Source organism: Haematobia irritans, chromosome 2 (genome assembly GCF_050003625.1).
Source record: "Haematobia irritans isolate KBUSLIRL chromosome 2, ASM5000362v1, whole genome shotgun sequence".
Classification (NCBI taxonomy): Eukaryota; Metazoa; Arthropoda; class Insecta; order Diptera; family Muscidae; genus Haematobia; species Haematobia irritans.
In genome coordinates this window covers 143,743,877-143,760,784 of record NC_134398.1, presented here as the reverse complement: position 1 = coordinate 143,760,784, position 16,908 = coordinate 143,743,877, and the positions used below count along the sequence as shown (strand labels likewise).

At 29.5% G+C, this 16,908-nt stretch overlaps 1 protein-coding gene across 1 annotated transcript; it reads left to right on the top strand.

The window, feature by feature from the left end:
- Window positions 1-5,741: 5,741 nt before the first annotated feature.
- LOC142226417 (nuclear protein 1) lies at window positions 5,742-6,888 on the top strand. The gene has a single exon (XM_075296426.1). The coding sequence runs from the start codon at window positions 5,948-5,950 to the stop codon at window positions 6,158-6,160; it is 213 nt and encodes a 70-aa protein (XP_075152541.1). The 5' UTR covers window positions 5,742-5,947; the 3' UTR covers window positions 6,161-6,888.
- Window positions 6,889-16,908: the final 10,020 nt, after the last annotated feature.

Genomic DNA, 16,908 nt, shown 5'->3' with positions numbered 1-16,908 from the left:
TTACTTTTTCGCGAAGTAATGGACAAATTATAAATCGTTCCGCTAAATTTCCAAAAATGATGGAATACACAACTATAAAAATCGTAGATAGATTCGAAAACTTCCATCAATAACAAATTCATTTATATAGATAAAATTCGTGTACAAAAAAAAAATTAGAGTAATCACTTAAATACAATTTTATTTTATTGCATAAATTATGAATTTATTTTTAGGATGTATACACTTTCTTCTGTGTAGGTTCAATTCTAACTAAAACAGAATAAGTTTTTCGTACAATTCTCAAAAATAGTAAGAATGAAGTACAGCGTGGTTAAAATAGGAATGATCTGGCACCTATGATTTTTTTCTTTATTTTTAGTTCATTTTTGCTTTTCAAGAAAGATGTATTTCGTTAATGGTAGTTAAAAATCCTAAAAATGTCGAAAAATTTTCGTTAATTTATTGAATCTCATAATTTGGAATACAATTTAGTTCAATTTTCGCACGAGATAGTTCATTTTTCCCCATAATGTAGTTTACTTTTACTTTAGTTTTCTGTGTAAAACAGTTCAATATAAAGCAGATAAATTATCTCAATTGATGTGCAGTTTCTTTTTCCTCTAGATTTTGACAAGACTGTCAGGAAATAAATAAATAAATTTAAGAAATAGTAACGGTGAAAATAAAGTGGTTTTTAACTCAAAAATCGAACAAAGTATCCACATTTAGGTGAGAGGGATATATCGTACTCATCCTCCAAACCTCGTGCTGAGCAAATCTCTGGCACCAGCTTCGACAAACATTTATATTATTTTTAGTAATATCAACCCACGCATAGTTTAAATAGGAAACTGCATTCCACAATTTAAAGGATTTTTTCACTTTTGCAATGTTTGCATCATTTTCTTTGAGAATGTAGCTATTTATGTTCTGAATTAAATTCTGATCAATTGGTTGTAGTAATGCTGGGCAATTCGGAGGCATAAATAAGACTCTTTATTTAGGGTATTGACTTCCCTTTCTTTTGGTTCGTTATCCATGACACTGCAATTGTTTTGTCTCTTAAGAGAAAAATTGGAGTCAACATTGTTAAAACGTCTTTGTCACCACTAGAGGGCTGCATCGAATAACTTTTCACTGTATGTATGAAATTCGCTTTCGAGTATAGTATACACTTTGTATACACGAGTATATATGTACACTTTCTCTCAGAGCGCAAATAAGGAAGCCCTGCAAACATTTTCGATCGCAAATGAGTCTTCTTTGAATCATTTTGATGTTCAAAACGATTGCGGAAGAGCGAATCTGAGAGTCATTTATGCGTCCCCAGTAAAAAGTAGTTGTGTCTCAAAATGATTCTTTTCCTTGAGTTATAAATGAGTCTTTCAGATTAGTAAAAAAAAAAAATTTGAAAGAAGTATAATATGATAAATCTACTTACTCATATATGAATCAATCGAATGCTTCATAAATAACCCCTACAAAAGATTAAGAAATAACTCCCCACGTCAGATTAAATATTGAGTCTTTTCAAGAGTTAGAAATTACTCCTTCTAACTAGTATTATATTGTTCCCACGAAATACACTTCTGATTAAAATTTGCATATTTAATTTATGGCTTTATTGTTGATATACAAATTCAGGTACTTAAAGAACTAATTATACTTATCCTTAAATATATAATAAAAAAAACATAAAAACAACAAACCAATTCTAGTTTAATTTACTTATTTTATAAAAATTTTATAAAAATGTATGAAACAAAAACCTAAAAATTAATTCATTAAATCTGCAATAAAGATATAGCAATAGTAATAAAAACACTAAATTAGAATAAAGACAGAAAATCAAAATTGTCACTTTAATTCAATAAAAACCATGTTGCTAGTATTTTATATTTAATAGTAATTAATAACAATATAAGGAACTAAAAATGAATTCATTTCGACTTAATAACGACTAGTTAAATTATTATATAAAAAGGAATCAAAAATATGGGAATAAAATTAGCATATTAAACAAATCAGATTAATTCGACTTTTGGGGTTTTTCTACACGATCTTTAGCGTGTACGATGTACTGCTGCAAAATGGAACTTATTTTACCATCGTCTGAATTTGGGAATTTGCGATGAGTTAAATCTGAAAGGAAATTGTCACTGTATATTTCACTTTCTTCATCATCATCACAATTTTTATTTTGCACTATTTCATATTCAATGTTTTCAAAATTTTGCAAAATATTTGGTACCGTTATCCTCAACGGTTCATATTTTGTCCACTAATATTTTGTTGTTATCTTTGTCTTGTTTACTTATAAAAGCGAAAAGCAAAAAGAGTTATAAATGACTCCCCACATTCGTAATTTAATAGTTATGCCTAGTACTAAGTTCGTTTTTGCGAAAAACGAATATCTTCATTTATCTCCGTAAATAAGGTCTCAAGCCCAGGGATGTTAACTTATTTATGCGAAATAATATACCTGCCTATTTTTTCGTGCGAAAAATCCAGGGTTGTATAAATATGTGTTTGAAAATGTTCAAAACAAAGATTTCGCATTTATTCAGCGCTAACGTTTTTTATATGGAGTATAACAGCTTTTCGTGCAAAAACGTTATCTTAGTACTAGGCTTTAAGTAAAAGAGTTTTATATTACCCCGTAAAATAGTTTAATATTAACAACATAAGAATAGAGTTGTTGAAGCCACTTCAACAACAGATTGATTTTGTTTTATTGTTTACTATTATTAAAAATGAATTTTTCCCTTGAATTGATTACTTGAATTATTATTGAATTAAAGTCTATTTTAGATATAAGATAAATAGTAGTAGTTAAAAGCGGCAACCCTAGATTTACGAAGAGAAAGCTTTCACTCAAATTACATCCTAGAGATATTTGTGTCCCTTTCTATTTATTAAATGAATTGCTGAATTTATAATTGAATTTATTAATATGTCTGACTGTTGTCCGCTGTATTTTGTAAACTTACTTGTGCTGCGACATCGAGCTTGGTAAGCTGCAACCCTCCCAATAAACTCGTCTCACAAACTGTTTAAATCTTGCGTTTTTGTTCTTGTTTTTCTCTTTACTGACTTACATTTCCTGGAGCCTTTTAACTGAAATACAACTACAGTCCATTGCAGAAAAGCCTGCTAGGAAATTGTACAAGAGTAATAAATGGATAATAATCGAATCTTTCTGATGATTTAAATTAAACGGTTATAAATAACCATTGTTTAGACTAATATATGACTAAAATTTGAATCTTCCCCGCGACTAAACATTTTTGAATCTTCCAAAATAGTAAGTTAACACTCTTTTTTGCAAACACTCATTTGGGATGTTTGAAAATGTTTGCAGGGAGTGAAGAAAACACTAGTTTATCAAATACCAACGAGTACTTATACGCAATAATATGTGTTTCGAATAAAAAGAACATCTAAAAAGATAGATACTAAAGAAAGAGTACAACATGCATTTTGTTCATTTCACCTGGTACCTCGAGTATTTCACCATTATATGTAAAGGTAGGTAAAATGTTCGGTTTTCGCGTTGACATTTTCGCGGTTATTTATTAAAACAGTTAAATATGAAGCAGATAAATTAACTCAATTGATGCTCAGTTTCTTTTTCCTCAAGATTTCGACGAGACTTTACAGGAATATGTTTTAATTTATAATTTTGATTATTTAAGGAAAAGTAATCGCGAAAATAAAATGGTGTTCAACTCTAAAACAGAACATAGTACTCACCTTAAAGCAAAACTTTACATGGTTACTAATCAAATATACAGTGCCACACATAAGTATTGGCACAGCACCCTAAACCACATAGTGCTCAAGGTATCTACGAAAAAATGTGCCTACCAGAAATATCGATTTTAAACTCCATAAAATATATACCGATCGACTCAGAATCACCTCCTTAGTCGTCCGCCCGCCTGACCACGTATTTGTTGTTCGCAGTATTCAGGCCACTATTATTAACCGATTTTGATTAAATTTGGTACAGTGTTGATGGAAGAATGGGGGAATATAGGTACAAATAAAACAAAAAATTAGTCCATTCATTATCTAGATTGCTTGACGCTGTTATCAAACAAAAAGGAATGCCCAAAAAGTACTAAATGTACCAATACTTTTGTGCCTCAACAATGTGCCTCTTTTTAATTGTTTATAATTTAAATATTGAAAGAATAAAACTTTTTCTCAAAGAAAAGAGGATCTAGATTCTTAATGCAGTTACAATCCAAATTGAAATATTTTTTAATGTAAAATAGCTTCATATCACTTTTAAAATATGTTTTTTAAACAAATATGTCACTATATGTACAGTATACCAAGAATGACTTTCACATCTTAAATAAATTAATATTTTTAACATCGTCGCCAATAAAAACACATTTGTATTTTTTTAGTTTATTTTTCGTATTTATTATCTACATAAAATTATTAGCTACATAATAACTATAATATGAACAAATAAACTACAAAATATAAATGTCATCATACAAATTTAACATCGCCGTTTTTATTGACGTCAATTATTGTTCTTGAAGAGAAACTGCGATTTTTTACTAACATTCTTATATGCATATTTTTGCTCTTAAATGAAAAGTGCTTATACCCGTTACAGTGGGTAACGGATATAAGAAAGTCAAGAAAACCCGCATTTTTTCTTATATGCGTTTCTTTTCTTATAGCCAATTGTTGCATATAAAAAAAAAGATTCTTATAAATATCTTTGTTATGGTAATATAATTCACAAAAATCTCTTTTAGAAAGAAGAAACATAGGTTAGATTTATAGTTTTAAAATATTTGTATTAAAACAATGAAAAGGAAAATTAAATTATTCCACTCTTTTGGAGTTGCTTAATGTATCTTCATTGGTAATGTATTCTTTTTCAGATTTGCATGCATATTTAATACGTACAATAGTTTCTTATAGGAATTGTTTTTTAATGGGATTTTGTTCGGGGATGATTGCCAAAATGTTCCTTAATCAGTTTTCTTCTTATACACCTTTTTCTTATATAAAATATTTTTCGTACCAAATCACAGTAAAAAGACATAGTGTTTTTGCTACATTTTCTTATATGCTTTTTTTCTTATATGAAATGTTCTGATATCCGTTACCTACTGTACATATAGTAGTTACATACACGTATATGAAAGGCCCACAGCACACATTGAGGGTTAATATACAAATATGTCTAGTTTACAAAATGCTTAGGAATCTTCGAACATACATTGATCGAGTTTGTGATATTGTTTTGGTAATTTTCCGACAATTGCCTAACTGGAATAAACATGAAACATGTGCTTTAACTTTTTGACAATTTCCAGAAACTTCCGTGTTTTGAAATGACCAGAACTTTTACATGGACAGTTAAGAGATATCACACCTAACATTTATTGAAAGGCTAATCAAGTAGGTTATCATAGAAAATAAATTGATTTCTTTTTAATAAAGAACAATATTTTACATATAGGTTATCTTTAGAGTTAAATAAACAAAATAAAAATGCCGAAAACATAACAGAGATAATTTCAATGCAAGCAAAGATAAAGAGACAGGGAGCGAGAGAGAAAGAACGAGTGAGTGCAAAGTAGCAAAATGTTTTGGTTTTGTTATAACAACAAATATAGAAATTTCCAATACCACTTTGGTGATGCATTTGTGTTTGTAGGTAACCTCTCTTGCTCTCTCAGTCATTTAACGTTAACCGTTTGTATATAAAAGAAGGCAACAGCAAAACAAGCTACTTTAATAGTGAGTTAAACACTGTGCTGTAAAGGTCTTGCTTTTGGAAAGACTGCGTTCCATTTACAAAAAAACGTTTTTGGAAGAAAAAAGAAGTGATAAACCCAATTTTGTTTACTTGAAACAACAAAAATAAATAAAAGTGATTAAACAATTGTGTTTTTAAACTTCACGCAAAGAAGCAACAAACCCCTTCATCATGTCTGAGGCATATTTCGATGAATACGACCATTATAACTACGACCAGGATAAATATGTTTTCTCTGGCCATAGTGGCAAAAATCGTTCAAAGCGTGAGGTGCACGAAAACACCAATCACTTTGATCCCAGTGGACATTCGAGAAAGTTGTTAACAAAATTCATGAACACCAACAATAATAAGAAAGTAGTAACGGCAGGAGGCAAAAACTGAGACGCAACAAAGCACCCAATAAGCAGCAATAATACAACAAAGAAGAAAAAGGAAATAAGTAATTGAATATACAACCGTCTTAAAAGAATCATCGAAGCAAAAGCGGAATAAACAAAGGAAAAAAATACACAAAAAAGGGCTAAAAAAAGAAATCGAATATAAGAATAGAGTGTATAAAAAAAGTATATATAAAGAAGAAATATCATTTTAAAGCTATAAATTGTTCTAAAGCAAAAATCCACCCACTCTAATTTCTAGTTGTGCAAGTGTAGAATAGAAATCATAGATATTCTGGTTACTTTTAAGGTTTGACACTGCTTAATGCAGTGTTAAACTTTAACTGTAACCTTTCGTATCTCCAATTTTTTGCTGAGCAAACAAAAAAAATATATATACATATAAAATCTTTACCTAGATTCTCTAAATTCTTGTAACTTTTAAAAGTAGCTTTAGGCATATTATATATTGTTACTATTACTAATTTATAAATAATCTTTGTTTTTTTTCTTACGGGATAAAATTCTTGTGATTTATAATAATTTTTTATTCAATAATTTATCAAATCTCAAGAGTTTTATTCGTTTCTCTTATTCCTAATTATTTTTTTCTTATTACTATTACTATCCCTAACCGTTGAATAAGTTTTTATTATTTTTTATAATTATGCTTAATAAACATATAAATAAATATGAAATTTATTATAAAAATCTTGAATTTCAAAACAAAAAGACTTGTTTGTTTTTTTTCTCTATTTCTGGTATTTTATGACTATCAGGTTTTATTAAAGTTTTCTTTTGCGCCGATGTTTTTATTTTTTTTTTATAGAAATGCATAGGGTATACACAAATAAAATATTTACATATGAACATCTGAGGAATTGCATTAGCACTTTTCGCCCGGGTTTTTGTGTGTATGAGTATGTTAGTACAACTTGGCCTTTGCATTCTCATATCGCTTGCTCTGGGTTTAACAGTTATTGCACTTTTGTTGCATTCAATATCACGAACATACCTACGACGAACGAATGAAGACCATTCGATGTCGTTGTTCAACTTTAGTGTTCATTGTTCGCACTTCAAATCGAGGACTTGTTTTTCTTTCTCTCTTTTGTGTATTATTCCATATGTACATATAAATATATATGAGTTGACATGTATGCACTATGCCATCGATATATTTGCATATAAGCAAAACAACAATGCTATTTATGCCTTGAAAATATTATAATGCACCCAAAGAAATTTTGGTTCAAAATAAAAAGGAAAGAAATTCGGAAATTGAGATATTTTAAGGCCGGCAAAATGTTTGGTTCCATGAATAGGATTCTCGTAACGTTCGCCTTTAATGGATGAAGATATATCGGACCATTACAATAGCATATACAGATGTATCTATGGAATCAAACGTTTCGATAGCTGTTCTAAATTAAAAGTAACTTATATGGCGTTGACTTTTCACAACTCTTAAAAATACGAATCTTAGTATTCGCGTACAAAATAGTTTACACAAAAGAGCCTATATATTTGCACAGCAAATTACGATTCGGAAGAACATACAGAAGGATTTTGATTATACCACAGCAGTACCAGCATTTAGTGCCCGAATGGCATTTCTTCCATACTGCTACCTGTCTTTGGAACTCATTACCTCCATCAATTCATTTCATTGGCGACACTAATATCTTCAAGAAAACCATTTTAAGTATTTTTCAAACTCGTCGTAGCTTTTTATTATCTTCACTGAGTTTTTAAATTTAACTTTTATAAAATTTGTTTTTGCCATTAAATTTTTGTTTTTATTATTATTTAATTTTATTTGTATTTGTTGTTTTAATTAATTATTTATTATTATTTTTTTAATTCAATATTTCCCATCATTTTGTAAGCTAGCAATCAACACGATTCATATACTGTAATTGTATGCACGCAGAGAAGGAATATGATCACCTCAAACATGTTTCAAGAGCAAAATGTTATTTTTGTATGGTGACCATGTAACATGTTTGTCACTAAAATGTTATTTTCTCGTCAAATATAACCTGCTTGCCGAGATCAGATACATGATTTCCGAGAAAATAACATGGTTGCGAAAACCATGTTACATGGTCACCACCCAAAAATAACATTTTGCTCTTAAAACATGTTTGAGGTGATCATATTCCTTCTCTGGGTGTGTGAAACTAAAAAAGTCTATGAATTAAATTTTTGGTTTTTTTTATAAAAAAAATCCATACAATTTTCACACCTATTATTTTATTTTATCGAGATTTTTTGTTTTAATTAATTATTTATTATTATTTTTTTTAATTCATTCTTTATCATCATCTTATTATTATATATATACTGTAATTGTATATGAAACTGGATGAATTAAATTCTTTGTTTTTTATAACATTTTCAACTAAAGTGTTGTTAAGAATATCTAATGTGGACGAACAACACTTAGGTGTTGCCATAGGTGCTAAGCCTAAAAAAACGAATTTTTTGACAGACCATTTTCTGGTAAAAAAGAAAAGTAATATCTCTATGTTTTCTTTGAGTGTACCCGGATTAAATAAGTAATACTATTTAAAATGAATATTACAAATACATATTCATCTAAAAAAAAAACAAATTTCCATTTTCTCTGCGGCTTTTGATATTCGCTCGGAATGAATGTAGTGTACATATACGTAGGTATCAACTTGTGTGCATATAGGAAATGTAACAATTAAAATAAACGATATATAAAATAGGAAAAATTATTATGTAGTGCAGCGTGAATTTCCTTCCGCTGCGCTATGGGCTCTGCAATAAATATATAGAAAAAATCAATTGATCATATGATTGGTAAAAAATGTTTCCCTATACGACGTTTATATGGATGTTATGAACCAAAGATGAGTGTAAAATTCAATGGGCCTAAAACATGAAATTCAATGGGCCTAAAACTGAAAAAAACAAAACTTTGCACTAGAGGCGACCATACGCAGAAAAAAAAAATATTTCCAATTAAAAAGTTTATTGAAGTTGAATTTTTTTTTTCAATTAATAAATTAATTGATTCAATTAACTTTTATTCAAGATAGTAACATTAAGTTAATTAAGTCAATGATTTTTAATTAAAAACTTAATTGATATAATTAACTTCTTAGTCAAACTTGGAAGAATAAGTAGTAAAAAGTGATGGAAACTTTTTTAATTAAAAATTTATTTGAAACGAATAATTTGTAATCAATCTAAATCAATCAAAATCAAATAATAGAACTAAAAAGCCAGTTACGAAAGTAATTGAAAATGTTTACGTTTTTAATTAAAAAATCATTTTTTTTTTTGATTTTAATTAAATTTTGCCTAATATGAGAATTTGTTCAGTATATTAATTATTTTTTGCTTACTTTAGTAACATAAACTAAAATAAAAAATTACACATTTTACTAATGTGAAAATAGTTCAGTTTTCTAAAATGAGCCCATTTTACATAAATTGTGTTCACACTTAACTGTGCCTATCTTAAATTTCGATAGTTCTTAAGACATTTCACCAATTTTTTCCTTCAAAATATGAAATTTTTTAAATAAAAGAAAAAATTTAATTATTTAGTAAATCTTAATTTTTTAATTTAGATTTTTTTTACCATGTTGCAATTTTACTAATTTATTAAAGTAAGCCAAAAATTTTCTAAAATAACCCGGCAAAGTTTATTGAAGTTGAATTTTTTTTTTCAATTAATAAATTAATTGATTCAATTAACTTTTATTCAAGATAGTAACATTAAGTTAATTAAGTCAATGATTTTTAATTAAAAACTTAATTGATATAATTAACTTCTTAGTCAAACTTGGAAGAATAAGTAGTAAAAAGTGATGGAAACTTTTTTAATTAAAAATTTATTTGAAACGAATAATTTGTAATCAATCTAAATCAATCAAAATCAAATAATAGAACTAAAAAGCCAGTTACGAAAGTAATTGAAAATGTTTACGTTTTTAATTAAAAAATCATTTTTTTTTTGATTTTAATTAAATTTTGCCTAATATGAGAATTTGTTCAGTATATTAATTATTTTTTGCTTACTTTAGTAACATAAACTAAAATAAAAAATTACACATTTTACTAATGTGAAAATAGTTCAGTTTTCTAAAATGAGCCCATTTTACATAAATTGTGTTCACACTTAACTGTGCCTATCTTAAATTTCGATAGTTCTTAAGACATTTCACCAATTTTTTCCTTCAAAATATGAAATTTTTTAAATAAAAGAAAAAATTTAATTATTTAGTAAATCTTAATTTTTTAATTTAGATTTTTTTTACCATGTTGCAATTTTACTAATTTATTAAAGTAAGCCAAAAATTTTCTAAAATAACCCGGCAATTTCTTTCATGATGGGTTCACTTTTTGGGCAAGGTTAAATGTATTCTTTTTAGAAAATTAAGAACTATATAAGGAAAATTTTACTGCACCCAACAATTTCTTTGAACTAAAGGCTTTGAATTGCTTTAATAAATGGAAATGAAATAAATAAGCAAAATTATTTTTAATTGAAGGTAGAATTTTTCAAGGCTCAACTGCAGTTTATGGGCCCCTCAACGAATTGCTTAAAATTAATATATGTTGTGTCATTCGGTGAGCTGATTCCAACAAAGTGACCTATACCCGGGGGAAGTACCCGGGTCTTGAGATATAGCCTTCCAAAGGGTCAATAAAAACTTGATATATCTCTTTTGTTTTTTGTCCAATCTAGTATCATATGAAAGCTTATTCAATGCACTTTTATACGCAAAAAATATTTTTTTTAATATTTAATTTAATTTGAGAGATATAAATAAAAAAGAAAAATTTTACCCAAATTTTTTGTTATTTTCGTTATATCTCAAAAAGTCTTATACCCAACATTTTTTACATAGATTGAAAGCCTATATTCTGGCCTTTCGATTGATGTACAACATGTGTTTATAAGTCCACTTTTAGCAAAGTTATGGAGTTTTTATTCTGAGTAGAAAAAAAATGTATTACTAATGTATTATATATCTTCCAAACTAAATTAAATATTAAAAAATATTTTTTACGTATAAAAGTGCATTGAATAAGCTTTCATATGATACCAAACTTGTCTAGATTAGACAAAAAAACAAAAGAGACATATCAAGTTTTTATTGACCCTTTGAAGGGCTATATCTCAAGACCTGGGTATGGGTCACTTTGTTGGAATCAGCTCACCGAATGACACAACATTTATTAAATTTAAGTAATTCGGTGAGGGGCCCATAAACTGCAGGTGCTCCTTTTTCAATTGCCATTTAATTCAAATTAAATTTATTGGTTATAAAATGCCATTTTCATGTTGACCTTTTTTTATTTAAATACTTTTTATTGTGTGTAATTTAAAATATTTTGAAATTATTAAATTGTTAATAATATTCTCTGCGGTAGATTATTTGTGTTAATTTTGGCTCCAAGTGTTTGACCTCCAATAGCTAAATATGTATGTACATACTTAAGAAATTGAAACGACGCACTTTCTTTTAACACGATCAACAATTCTCTATTTATAATTGCGACACAAAAGTGCTCTTATTGTGCTGAGAAACACTAACACTAACATGTGACTCGCACATAACACTTTCCTCAAGAGGTGAGACTATGACAAAGATTTCATGCTTCCCTACATAAGAAAATGCAGTACAATCACTAATATATAGTTCGCTATCATTGGACCGAATGCATATGAAAACAACTTTCATCGGATACGTTGTACTCGAATGACCTATCTCACAATTCTTTCTTTCTTTTTGTATTTTCCACACATCGCCCAAGCACTCAAAATGCCGGTCGAGAACCAAAACATTGCGTAAGTGTCGTATGTAAAAGGGGAAAATTTATATTTTTCTGAATGTAAACAAAATGCAGAAAATTTCTACTACTTAGCATTTAAGGGTTTTCATATTGCCGTACTCGGAAAAAAAACTTAACTGTTTTATGTGCGTAAATTGAATTAAATTATAATCCACGTTTTCAAAAAAAAAAAAAAACAATGAACTAAAAGTAAAAAAAAATCATTGGCGCCAAATCATGGCTATATTTACCGTTTAGTAGTTCATTCTTAATATTATTGGGAATCGTACGAAAATTGTTTTCTGCTTTACTTTATATTGAATTTATTTGTACGGCCATTGAATAATACGGCCAGCCTCACTTAGACTATTCAGTCCATTGTGATAATACAGTGGTGAACTTCTCTCTTATCATTTAGTGCTGCCCGATTCTATGTTTAGCTCAATGACAAGGGACCTCCTTTTTATAGCCGAATCCGAACGGCGTTCCACATTGCAGGGAAACCACATAGAGAAGCTTTGAAACACTCAGAAATGTCACCAGCATTACTGAGGTGGGATAATCCACTGCTGAAAAATTTTTTAGTGTTTGGTGGAAACTGGGTTTGAACCCAAGACCCTGTGTATGCAAGGCGGGCATGCTTACCACTGCACCACGGTGGCTCCCATTGTATACCTACATTTAATTCATAAAATTTTTGAGTCATAGCACTTGGGATAAGGAAAATTACATTGGACTGTGGAAAATTTCAAGAAAATATAATAAAATTTAATACCAAATAATTTTTGTAATAAAAATGTATGGATTTTTTTCTGTGTACATACATCAACTGTAACAACAATAGCCCTGACATGCCATCAAACACAATAGATTAAAGAAATTGTGAAATTGGCTTGCGTCCTATCAATTTTTAATAATTTTTTGTTTGTATTTTTTATGAAAAACTAAATTTTTTAATTAAACAATGTAAACTTATGAGCAATAAGTAAATTGGCTCGTTGTAATTCCCCTAATCCGCCTCTGAAAGGCTTTGAATGGCTTATATAAATGGAAATAGATAAAATATATTATATTTTCTTGTTTTTTTCCAAGTTATTTCCTGACCTTAATTTCTTATTATTTGTTTTTTAATGTTTCGGAATTTTTGTTGTTTATATGCTTTTTCCCTTAGTAAAATAAACGTATGTCTGTTTTATTTTATATGAGATGTTCTTATATTCGTTACCTATTGCAGCGCCGTCAATGGTATCAAGATCCCAGCTGCACATTTCATATTTTCTTCATACTATTTTTGTCATTGGGAATGATAAATAGCAAAATTTAAATAAAAACATCGAAAGTATAGTTATTTGCTTTTAATTTTTGGAACTGAATAGGCTACACTCATAGAAAAAAGTCCGCTAAAAACAGCAGTCGATGTCTGCTGTTATATTTTAGTACTTCAGGGCCTAATGAACAACAATTTATAAAATTTTTAGGTTATAAAATTTTCCCCAAAGCATATTTAAGAACCAAAAGTAGTTTTTGGTATATTTTTGCTCTGTAATATAGTTACAAGCTCCTAAATACGATCAGCAAACATTTTGTTTGCTGTTATGCCTCAATTCGATAAATATTCATATTTTTGGTCAAATACTACAGATGTTTTAGCCAAAATAAAACATGTTTTAGTGTAATCGAGCTTAAAAAATAGCAGGAAATGTTTGCTATTTCAGCAAACAGTGACTGCTGTCCCTTTTTCAGCAGACTTTCTGCTGTTTTAGCAGACTTTTCTGCTGTCCCTACTAACAAATTTCTTTGGGTGTATTAATTTCGATATTAACATATAATTAGAGAGCCAGAATTGAAATATAAGGGTCGCCTTATATAGGGCCTTATATAGCTATATATAATTATGAACCGATATGGACCAATTTTTGTGTGATTGGGTTTATCTGGGGGCTATATATACTATTGCTTCTCCAGAGGCTCCGGAAATCAAATCTGGGGACCGGTTTATATGGGGGCTACATATAATTATGAACCGATATAAACTAATTTTTGCACGGTTATTAGTGTCCATATATTTACACAAAATACAAACTTTCAACTGTATCGGATAAAATTTGCTCCTCAAAGAGGCTACGAAGGTCAAATCTGGGGATCGGTTTATATGGGGGCTATATATAATTATGAACCGATATGGACCAATTTTGGCATGATTGTTAGAAACCATATACTAAAACCACGTGCCAAATTTCAACCGGATCGGATGAATTTTGCTCCTCCAAGAGGCTCCGGACGTCAAATCGGGATCGGTTTATATGGGGGCTATATAAAATTTTGAACAGATATGATCCAATTTTTGCATGGTTGTTAGAGACCATATACTAACACCACATACCAAATTTCAATCGGATCGGATAAATTTTGCTCCTCCAAGGGGCTAGGAGGTCAAATCTGGGGATCGGTTTATATGGGGGCTATACGAAAAAATGGTCCGATATGACCCATTTGCTATACTATACGACCTCCATCCTTATTTCGTTCGGACGGTCGGACGGACGGGGCTAGATCGACTCAGAATTTCACCATGACTCAGAATATATATATCCTTTATGGGGTCTTAGAACAATATTTCGATGTGTTACAAACAGAATGACAAAGTTATATACCCCCATCCTATGGTGAAGGGTACAAAAAGTAAAATCGGTAAAAGATGTTTTTTTTTTTAATTTCTTTATTTAAATGAACTTCCAAGGCACAACTTCTAAAGCAATGCAAAAGATCCAAAGAAGAAGTACTTCCGTCCTATGAGAAACTCATGTAAAATTCATTGGAGATTATCCAAGTTTGCCTTACTTCCGGATCACAATTTGGGATCCAAACATCTTTTTTTTGAAGGCTGGTTTTAATAATTGATGCATTACATTGCTTGGAAATCCTTTTCGTCTTCCAAGAAATAAAATTGCGCAATAATTTTAGGCTAGGTATAGAGGCAGCCCATTATTTTAGGCTCATTTAAAATAATGGGCCATGGTGATACCAAAGGTGATGACCTTGTCACTTATCAATGAGGGCTCTCCGATTCTATTTTTAGCTGAATGACAAGGGACGTAGTTTTTTCACATCGATTACAATACGGCTACGAATATTTCCCATATTTGTTCCAGGCCTTTATTTGTTGTGAAATTGTTGGGTATGTGTATCGAGTTGAAAGTTGAGGATTTTGATATCGACAGTAAAATTTACTTTTCCATTACAAATATCTAAATAATGAAGATTGTTTTTGTAATTTATAATATGTATATTGTTATTCTTGTTTGTTTCTTGCATTTATGATGTACCTGATATAAGAAATCTACCTGATATAAAAAATTATTAAATTGCTTATTGATTACTATAGATAACCTGCATTCTACTAATTTTACTATTTAATAATGCGTCGTAGACATGATTCAAAAGACGAAGAAGAAAGACATATAGTCAGTAGTAGCCCACTATATGCCACCAGGATTAATAAATTATTTACTTTTTTACAATTAAATTAAATTAATTATTACTAATATTAATTGCAAACAAAAGCTGATGAAATAACTAACTTTTTGTTGTTTTTTTTTTGCTGATGTGGGACAAACAAATATTAAAATTAACACTTATTTGTCTTTTGAGAATTAAAAGCAGTCGGCATTTCCTATTATAAGCAGACATTCTATGTGCATACATAAAGGTCATATATTAGATTCCAATTTCGGACGAACGTCAAACTCTCAGCGTTTTTTTATTTCCTCAAAGTAATGCTGCACCCAAAGAAATTTGTTAGTAGGGACAGCTGAAAAGTCTGCTAAAGCAGCAGAAAGTCTGCTGAAAAAGGGACAGCAGTCACTGTTTGCTGAAATAGCAAACATTTCCTGCTATTTTTTAAGCTCGATTACATTAAAACATGTTTTATTTTAGCTAAAACAAATAAAAATGTCAACTTTGGAGCTATTCCAACATTAACACAATATTTTATGAATATTTATAGTATTTGGCCAAAAATATGAAAATTTATCGAATTGAGGCATAACAGCAAGCAAAATGTTTGCTGATCGTATTTAGGAGGTTGTAAGTATATTACAGTGCAAAACATACCAAAAACTACTTTTGGTTTTTAAATATGCTTTGGGGAAAAGTTTATAACCTAAAAATTTTATAAATTGTTGTTCATTTGGCCTTGAAATACGAAAATATAACAGCAGACATCGACTGCTGTTTTAGCAGACTTTTTTCTATGAGTGTGGTGACATTTCTGAGTGGTTCAAAGCTTCTCCAAGTGGTCTCAAATTCAATCAAACTCGACTGCCAAAAAAGAGGTCCCTTCATTGAGCAAAATCAAAATCCGGGCAGAACTCAACCTATTGTCATATGCCTGTACCTGTATATTGCAAACAATGAATAGATGGGAAGGCGGAGGGTCAGCTAGGTATAGCTCATTCTATTGTGTCCTAAGTCTATTGGCAAATAATGGTGGGGTATATTTCCAATATTTCTGGTGGGAATATTTTCAATAAGATCGAATGAATATACTCGCCGTATTACGTTGTAGGGTACACCGATTGCGTCAGAAAGGTGAAGTATTTTTCGAGCACCATATTCTTCAAGGTTTACATATGAATCATATAAAATGGTCGTGGTTTTTAATAATGTGTCACATATTTTCCAAGACTTTTGTATAGGAGTTTTTACTGCGCATTAGATAGAATTCTACTTATTTTCTCTATTTGCCACATTATTGATATTAAAACTTTACTATCTCTCAAATTCCAATAAATTTGCGTTTCGTTCTAAGCGGACGTGTTTTGTTTACAGTTCTGAGAAATAATATTAAATACATTTTTTCGGAGACACGAAGATGACATTGTTAGAATACTTGTCTATTTTTTATAGTTCGATTTTCTACAGAATTATATT